At 36.6% G+C, this 10,000-nt stretch overlaps 1 protein-coding gene across 1 annotated transcript; it reads left to right on the forward strand.

Moving 5' to 3' along the window:
• The first annotated feature begins 1,302 nt into the window (after window positions 1-1,302).
• LOC136853674 (protein scylla-like) lies at window positions 1,303-5,302 on the forward strand. Its single transcript, XM_067129610.1, has 4 exons — window positions 1,303-1,513; window positions 2,772-2,952; window positions 3,114-3,272; window positions 3,433-5,302. Exons 1-4 carry the CDS (start codon window positions 1,438-1,440, stop codon window positions 3,518-3,520), a joined length of 504 nt encoding a protein of 167 aa, XP_066985711.1. The 5' UTR covers window positions 1,303-1,437; the 3' UTR covers window positions 3,521-5,302.
• The last annotated feature ends 4,698 nt before the right edge of the window (window positions 5,303-10,000 follow it).

Here is a 10,000-nt window from a genome sequence, read left to right on the forward strand (position 1 = left end):
GTGTGTGCGCGCGCAAGTATGAAAATGACCGGTGAATAGATAAGCAGTAATCTATACATACGAATATTTACGAACGTGATCTAGAGTTATATACGAGAAACAGGGGGTTAAAATAACAGTAAACCATCAAATTTTTAAAAGAGAAAGGAATGTGTCATTACGGACCTGACCGTTTACTAGCTTTTAAGAAGACTAGCGACCACCGTGCAGTGAAAGGCTACACTAACTTCAATAGGGACACATGAAGATCATATATACACAGGCCAAAGACCTGCCAAAGAGAGAGGCTACCTAAAATAACAGATAGATTGATTTTCCTGTAATTTCTATTCTTTTCAAGAAAAAAACTGCTTACAGATGAACTGGTATCATGTATCTTTTACTAAAGTATAAAATACATGTATTACTGATCTATTTATCTATTGGATTTGTTTCCGGGCGCATACACATCAAGAAATATGATTAACAGCAGAAATGTTAATTATCTTTAACCAAACATAAACCACCGATATGTAAACTAACCTACAGTAATCATCAGCTTTGGATTTGATTATTCAGCTTAAGATTCTTTAACAATTTGCAACGTCTGTCGTCTGTCCCGGCAAAAATACCATTAGGCCTCACCCGTTAACACGACAATTAACACCAGTTATTAAGAGTTATGCAGAGACTTATCTGATTGCATCATGACATCTTCGAAATCCGATAAGGGAAAAGTCCCAGTGCTACATGAATTAAGGCAGCAGCGGCTGACGACACCGGCCGCCGAGTTGAACAAAGACACCGGGGGTCTTCCTTGTTGCCATATCGGGAGTCATTTCTATTTTCGTTTTTTTACGCCATATCTTCGGTTTGAATCGTAGCAGTTTTGACGAACACCAAGTGAATTTAATTTTCTAGCAGAAGGAGTCGGCATTTTACGTCGACATCGTCTGTGTTATCGAAGAAAAATGAAAAGTACAACGGTTGCAACAATGCAACACTAACCAAGTGGTCGCACATGCGCTGCGGTAGCTCCACTTCCCATCATTTTCGTCCCGTTTCTTTAATGTGAATAATCGTTAATATTTACGATATAAATCTAGGAATGAGATAACTTTCTTCACGGATGAGTTTACGCCGCAAACATATACTATTACAACAAGTGACAGATGCTGTTGTTACCGAATACTGCTAAATAACACGATTCAATGCTCTACCTCCAATCGATATTCACCGAATCTGAACGAAACCGCCGAATAAAATTCTGACACACTTTGGCAACGAGCGATGCAACAAATACCCGTGTGGGACCGAGAGAGAGCCAGTCTACAGTTGGACGCGAGAGAGAATACAACCTAGCGACAAGCTAGCAGTTCAGAGCTGAAGACTACTTTCGCCAAGACAAATCACACCAGTTGTGTTTTTGGAAGTGTTTTAGAATCAAGACATTTTATAATGGCTCATCTCAAAGTGCTATCACATTCTACCTCACCGTTGAGTGATCTTCTGGGGCCCATACCGACAGAAGAAGGTAAATATTGAAATTCAAACTTTTTATTTCGTATAGCGCGTGCACGGCAGGTGGTTTTTCGCGCTGTCAACTGCTTAGTCGGCAGATCGAAATCCTAGATTAGTGAATGCATTTTTTTATTGGTTTATTGCTGTCATACTGTCATAGTGAATGTCTTCTGTAGCAGTGATCAGTTTCGGTAATTCAAGGTTTATTTTTTTTGTTCTTCGTAAGGGGAGGGTCACGAAAGGTTGAAGTTTGGTCTGTAAAATGTTTAAGTTTTTCCATGTCTGCTTTCCCGCTTTTGAACTTTTTAAATTTGAACTTTTTAAATTTGCCATATTGTAAATCTCTATTCCAATTATTATATGAAATTAATTAAATCATTAACCTAAAGTGTACCTGTCTCAGTAGTTGATGTTGATAATTCAGTACCATACAATAAAATACAGCGGTATATATGAAAACTTAAAATACAAAAAGTTGACAACATTACTAGGGAATAAAACCCCTTTTAACCCCAACCCAAAAAACTGCAAAGCCGCTGTGTAAATGATCGTGTGAATCCCTTAGACATTATTGCAATGTGACCCGAAGGCCAAGTATTCTTCTGACCTCTTCAGAGAGAGACAAGTCACCCAAGATCCTAATAATTTGAGAAGTGTGTCCTCACGTCCCAAAACTAAACACTCGGTGGCGTAATGACTACACGCGGAAAAGCGGCCCTCTTTCTGCGGTTTTACGGTCGGGGAAACATTAGAAAGTGTGGAGTCATTGTGGGGAGGAGAGAGAGACTGTTGCTAGGCGGATTGTTGCAGTAATTACTGGGAACGGAGTCACGAGAACGGAGGGGAGAGAATAATATTACCTCTTAAGGTTTTTGCGGTTTTGTTTGATACGAAGACAAGGCTTTTTTTTTTTTTCTTTCTTTCTTTCTTTGAATTTGTGCGGCTTTCTGGCCTCGTCTTTTTTTTTTTTTTTTTTAGGAAGGATTATGAACATTTTAATGAATGCAAACCGATTATAGTTAAGACTTTTGATTGTATTGGCGAACTTATTTAGCTATATGATAATAATCCAGCTTGGTTACAGCCTCAAAAGCAACTAATATATTTTATAATTTTTTTTTTACAATACAGTTAAATGGTCTAATGGATTTTTTAATGGTCAAATGGAATTTTCTCAAAACAAAACGCCAATTTGAAAGTAGGATTTAAATCTAAAATAAATCAACTCGGAAGTAGGTCACTATATGTTCTTTTTTCTCTCTTTTCAACAGACGTGACGGAAACATGGCTCGAAGACCCTACCGAAGCCCTCACCTGTTCCGTCTTGAGGAGAAGAGTCGAGGAGGAGGTTCGGATGAACACTCACAACAGCGTTATTCTGCCTCCCCACCTCCTCGATCAAGTGACTGAACACGTCCAGTATTTCGCCAAGGATGAGCCTTGCGGGCTTAGGTAAGGACTCATAAATTAATTTTCATTGTGTTTTCTGATACAGAAATTAATTTTATATTTACTTCAAATTGACTTAACATTATCTAGAAGATTTAACTTTCGATTTAAGACGTTTTTTTTGCAATTGTAACTAACGTTTTCTGTTTTCTCTCTTCCAACAGAGGTTGCGTTCTCTTAGTAGTATGGGACGATGGAGAAAACGGCGCCCAGCAATTAGCACAGGTCAAAGCTGACACCGCCACACCAACCACTCACATCCTAGTGCTGACCCTACGACCTGACACCACTGCCTGGTACACGAAAATGGCCAGAATGCTCAGGTAAATATCTAACATAACTATTTCTTGTGTGGAAGACTTTTATATATCTGAATGGTATCATTTTATATATCAAGATATCACAAGTAGAAATTCCACTGACCAGTGCCCCTCTCCATTTCGCCACTAACTGATTTTTTTTTATTTTCTTCCCTTCCAACAGGTCATTAGACAAGAGAGAGAGGCGGCAGATGGTCGTATCCCCGCAGTACGACTTGACCAAAAAACGCCTCTACAACTTCGAGGATTAGAGGTCAAAGTCGTAGTAACGCGCTCTCCCATTTAGTGTAGATCACCGTCAAGCCAACGAGTACAAAAACCAAACTGAACTTGTGAGCAGTTGCCGAAAGGGCTCGGTTGCAGAAGAAAAAAAAAAAAAAAAAAGAAGTCTCCTGCATCAGCTTCAGATCATTTATAGCCGAGCCAGGAAACGAGATGCGGATTCCGCGAGGAGGAGGAGGAGGAGGAGGAGGAGGAGGAGGAGGAGGAGGAGAACTAGCAGCAGCATTAGAGATTGCAGGAGCGTTGCAGATCACAGCGGATTAGTTGCATTTTGGAGACACTTTCTTCGCCCGCTCAACTGGACAACCACAGATGCAAGATCTTAGAATTCAGAAGTTGTCAGTCGGACGCAAAAGGGGATCATGGTCACATTCTGTTGGAGAATTTCGGCAGCTGTTTATAATCATCATCGTCACCCTCATAATCATCATGATTACCATCATCATCATCATCATAATTACCTTCATCGTTATCATTATTTTAGTTGAAATCATTCTGGACATCCATTATCATTGCTTGGTTAAGTCATTCTTAATGAGTTATTGAGAAGGATATAGTATATATATATGACGGGCTGCTGATCATATTATTGCAGTTATATATCATCTCATAATCATCAGAGAAAGTTATTGAGCTCATCAGCACACATTCTCCATTTCACAGTCATTTTATGAACTCGGATACTCAATCTTAGATTATAAGAAACGCCTGGAGAAAATGATATATATATGTTACGTTATGTTATGTTATGAGAGGTTTTATCGATTCACGGTCCTATGTTATGAGAAGAACTCATGTTTCATTATGAGGTGGACTCATATATGTTTCATCATTCACGGTCTTCCCTCAGATCTCATACATATGCATCTAATTTTTTTTTTTTCTCACGTATCACTTTTAGTTGATGTATCATCTTAGCTCATATTCATGTACCATTTTCAATTCATCTCGCGCTATGTCTGTTACACAAGATTTATCGAAATTCATCTTCTAATTCTCAGTTATTTAAAAACTTTTATTTTTATTTTAATCTTTTCTTGTAATCAACATCAGTAACAGCTTTAATTTTCAATTACTTCAGTTGACAATGTAATCATTTAAGACTTATAACATCACCACTCGGTTGTTTCTTGATAAGTTGTATTATTTACTTACCAAACGCACGATGATTTGACGTACCAGATGTATGATGATTTGACGTGTCAGATAATGCGAAGGTAAACACTAAACTATAACTTGCATGAAAGTTTAGTATTACAATAATATTAATAATAATAATAACCGTTAGAGGATCATCCTTAAATGTGTAAGCTTTGTAGTAGTGGGACTACGTTGCCAAATGAGTTTGTAACTTTTAGTATTTTTATTCTCAGAAGTCATCAAATGATATATAAATGTGAAAGTAACGTAAAAAAATAAAATAACTTTGTGCAATGCTGTACGACAGCGAAGAGCTGTTTTTCAGGATACAAACTTTTTATTATTACTCGTTCTGTATTACTGTTAGCTCCAGAAATTGTAACATGAAAGTTGGAATTCAGAATTTGAAGTATTGTTTAACAGGGATACTATGTAGTATATACATATATAAAAAAATGTGAATCGCCTTCCAATTCACGAAGGTGTTGTCATGTAACCTGGAGCTAATTGATATTTATTACCTAGTCAGACGATAAGCTTCATTGTGATAATACTTCTGTTACTTTGTGATATTTTTTATACTATAATAAAATGGTACAAATGATAAAAAATATCTCTACTTTCTTTTCACCTTATTTTGGCTTAAGAGATTCTTAAGTTGGGCAAAAAAAAAAATAAATGACAATGAAGAAAAGCATAGAAAAAAACCAGTCTAAGAGGTTCTTAAGTTGGACAAAAAAAAAAATAAAATAAAATGACAATGGAGAAAAGTACAGAAAATGAATATGAATTGTTTCAGTACATTTACAAAAGGCAGATGCACTGAGACAAAATGGTATTGGAAAAGCAAACATCAGTCAGTACCAAAACATATTTGGAATACTGAACTATATATATTTCCTACTAAAACTACACCACACTTGGAATAAATGAAACAAATTTCTAACTCAAATTACTTCTAAGAAGTAAATTACTCTTTTGAATTCAGGCCATCTCGATGCTTTTACACGAGAAATAGCCCCGGCAATTACTTATCGACCCCACAAACCGACAACTGTGTAACTGAATGCTAAATGAGTTACGAGCTCATATGCATAGGGCGGCAGAGCTGAATACCAAAATGGAGTCCGAATGACGAAAATGTAACACACACAAATCTTAATATTCAATGGCCACCAGAAATGTACAAGGTGAATACATACGAAAACCCCGTAAGGTAGTAGTGTCGTCAGTGCACCTCACGTGGTGCGCTGTAGGCATTGCTAAAGGTTCTTTGCAGCCTCCCTTCGGCCCCTGGCTGCAAACTCTTTCATTCCTTTTTACTAATGAGTAAAAAGCCACAATATTGTAAATGATGGACCGTATTTTTCCAAAGTACAAAAAGGATTTGGAAAAAATAAGGTCTATTATTGTGGCTTTTTACTCATTTTTCCGATCACAATATAGTGATGCACCACAGATTCCTTTCACTGTACCTCCGTTTATATCCTCTTTCTTCCCATCTTACTTTCCATCCTCTCCTAGCAATTGTTTCTTAGTGCAACTGCGAGGTTTCCCCCACCCCGCCCCCGTTACACCTTCAAAACCTTCTTACTCTCAATTCCCCTTTCATCGCTGAATGACCTCGTACGTCCCAGCGTTTGGCCTTTGGCCTAAATTCTACATTCCATTCCTTAAAGGAACATTTAAATCACTACACATACCAAGGTACGAGGTGACAGCTATCACGAGTGACGAAGCGACTCGTCAAAGCTCCTAGAGACTGGTGCGAAATCTTACCAAATTCTGCCTCACAGAATCTACATTGAGAGATGACGAGCTTTCGTGAGGTAGCACCTGAGCAAGGGCTAATGGTCTCCACCTGCAACCGAAGGGGGGCATTTAAGAAATCCAGTTGCAGATGAGGCACTGAGACTCCACTTTAATTTAAGAACTAAATCCAAGTATAAAGAAAATATACACTGGAGTCAAAGAAGTCAAGAGCTTTCCTAGTATACCAGGCTTCTCATAATGGAAAAATTCACTAGAAAGACCCCGAGAATGGTATGCTATATGTATGCTTGTAGATTTATTAACAAACCATGAAGCACAAAAAGCTAAGTTTACCTTAGTTTAACCAGACCACTGAGCTGATTAACTGCTCTCCTAGGGCTGGCCCGAAGGATTAGACTTATTTTATGTGGCTAAGAACCAATTGGTTACCTAGCAACGGGACCTACAGCTTATTGTGGAATCCGAACCTATTATACCGGGAAATTAATTTCTATCACCAGAAATAAATTCCTCTAATTCTTATTGGCCGGCCGCAGAATCGAACGCGGGCCCAGCAGAGTGCTATCCGAGAACGATACCACACAGAATGCCATCACGTTAATCACAAGAAAGAATCACAATGATCCAGAGCTGTCAATTTTCGTCAATTTTACTGATTTCGATTCTGCACAACCTGACCCAAGGCCAAGTGAGACAAGGTCTACCCAATTGGGTGGAGTCGCCTCCCACCTGGAGTAACTACGCGGGCGATGACGTATCTTAGAGGTACCTGCTCGTTAGGGCAATTCACCTACTGACGCAATAACAATAAGGAGGTCGACAAAGCTCCGCCTACATGGGGGGTCCAGGGAAAGTGAGCAGACCTTCTCTTTCCCTTGGTCTTGTCCTGACCTGTAGTCTTGCAAACATTATAATATGATGCGATTTATATTAAGGTTAAACTGCTATTATATCCACTTGAAGAAAGTCTGGAATGTCCACAATCTACGTTCGTGAGGGAAGTCATGTATTTCATAAATATCTATTGGTTTTTCATGATAGGGCATACAACAAAACTGACTTCTTAGTAATAACTGCTTCAGTTACGTTTTAGAAGCAAAGTCTATCGGAGAACTAATCTGAATATGTTTAGTAAAAATGGTAAGTAATATAAATGTAATAAAAATGTACAAGCATACACAATAAACGCCGTACATCTATACAATACTCACTGCAGAAGAATAAAATCTAAAAAGGCAGTACAAAATCAAGATATAAACTTAATATCCATTTATTTAATCTACTGTATTTTTAAAACAAAATTAACGTGATGGTCGAAGTCTAAATGCTTACGATGATGCAATAATAAAGACACCAAACTCACTTCAAACTGAAGTACTACACAACAGAATGCAAATACATCATAATAAGGAAAACTACTCCACTAAATATCAAGTCGACACGTACTAATCTCACACTCAGTCACTCAATCAGCTTCCTCTAATATCTGACAACTTGCTGTTACATTCTCACACATGCCAATACCTCGAGATTGAAAAGACCGCACACGAGTCTATGACAACTTGGGCTGATGGAATTTCTCATCAACTCAAAACCTTCTGCCAAAGAAGGCTCCCATTTCATAGACCTCATTGATGTACTAAATCACAAAACAATTGGCCTAATAATATTACTAATGTTATCGACATCCTGGATTACCTTTCTGTACTTCAACTATTACTTTTTTTTAGTTTTCTGTAAAAGAAAACTATTGTGCCGGCTTTGTCTGTCCGTCCGCACTTTTTCTGACCGCCCTCGGATCTTAAAACTACTGACGCTATAGGGCTGCAAATTGGTATGTTGATCATCCACCCTCCAGTCATCAAACATACCAAATTGCAGCCCTCTAGCCCTGGTAGTTTTTAAAAATTTTATTTAAAGTTAAAGTTAGCCATAACCGTGCTTCTGGCAATGATATACGATAGGCCATCACCAAGCAGTGGTTAAAGTTTCATGAGCCGCAGCTTATACAGCATTATACCGAGGCCACCAAAAGATAGATCTATTTTCGGCGGCCTTGAGTATACGCTGTACAGAAGACTCGATTGCGCCGAATTTTTCACTTGCTTCTTCTGTATCTCGAATGTTGATCATGTAGGTCATTCTTGCAGGCAACTGAATCAATGAAAGTTTGTGGATTCCTGATTCCTCCACTTACTTCGCCTTCTAATCGTCGGAGAGCCCTGAAATTTTTACGTGTACGTAATCTTTGAAGTTCTAACTCTATTCTGGTTGAAGATTTGTTAACATCAAAGGGAAAATTCTATACACTGCATATAATCATACGTTCCTTCACTAACAGAAAAATTCCAGCTAAATTTATTAATTTATTTTGGGACTCTTCTATTAAGTCTTTAATTAAGCCCTTATCACTGGCCCCCCAAAAAGGTGGGGTTCTCTCTCTCTCTGTCTCTCTTATTATTTGTCAGCTCTTTTGCCACTAATTACTTCTGAAAACAGTCTACTATGAATATGTATAAGTATTGTTAAAATGTTATATATTACACACACACACACACACATGCACACACACACATATATGTATATAAACCCTGTTATATATATATATATATATATATATATATATATATATATATATATATATATATATATATATATATATATTTATAAATATGTACTGTACATAAATATATATGTATATATGTAGAATATTTATAAACACTGCTAAATTGTATATATATATATATATATATATATATATATATATATATATATATATATATATATATATATATATACATACACACAGACACACATATACTGTACGTTCCTACGTGAGAACAACAATGGAAGAGAAAAACGCCTCAAGTGACAATGAAAAGCAATGACCTTAAATGACGACATAAAAAAAAAAAAGGCGGTTCAGACCACAGTTTTCACTCGGCTTAGCAACTCTATTCAATCGCATTAAAAAAGAAGAAGAAGAAAAAAAGAAATTTACTGCATTCCCTTTGAGTACACTTGCATTAACAATAGTTCGGCAACTCATGCCTCACACCTTAGACAGGTTACTGAAAATATATATTTATATATATAATATATATATAAATAAATATTATATATATAATATTATACATATACAGTATATCTATTTATATATATATACATATACATACACGCATTCTAGAAGAATATTCTTACATGTATACGCATTCTGAAGCTGACTGCTATATGTATATCCATGCACTAAAGAAATTGAATTAATTAATTAATTATATATATATATATATATATATATATATATATATATATATATATATATATATATATAATATATATATACATATAAATATACACGCATTCTAGAAGAATACTTTTATATGTATACGCATTCTGAAGCTGACTGCTATATGTATATCCATGCACTGAAGAAATTGAATTATATATACATATATCTTCTTCTTTTAACGTGCTTTTATTCCCATTTTTGTATGGGGTAAGCACGATGCCTTCTTTTGAAGGACTTTTTGATTTGG

This window comes from Macrobrachium rosenbergii, chromosome 27 (assembly GCF_040412425.1).
Source record: "Macrobrachium rosenbergii isolate ZJJX-2024 chromosome 27, ASM4041242v1, whole genome shotgun sequence".
Lineage (NCBI taxonomy): Eukaryota > Metazoa > Arthropoda > Malacostraca > Decapoda > Palaemonidae > Macrobrachium > Macrobrachium rosenbergii.

Bases quoted from the DNA above. Each gene is read 5' to 3' on its own strand.
- LOC136853674 (XM_067129610.1), top strand. From the start codon at position 1,438: ATGGCTCATCTCAAAGTGCTATCACATTCTACCTCACCGTTGAGTGAT. The intron at 1,514-2,771 runs GTAAATATTGAA...TCTTTTCAACAG, and splicing joins GCCCATACCGACAGAAGAAG to ACGTGACGGAAACATGGCTC. The intron at 2,953-3,113 runs GTAAGGACTCAT...CTCTTCCAACAG, and splicing joins GATGAGCCTTGCGGGCTTAG to AGGTTGCGTTCTCTTAGTAG.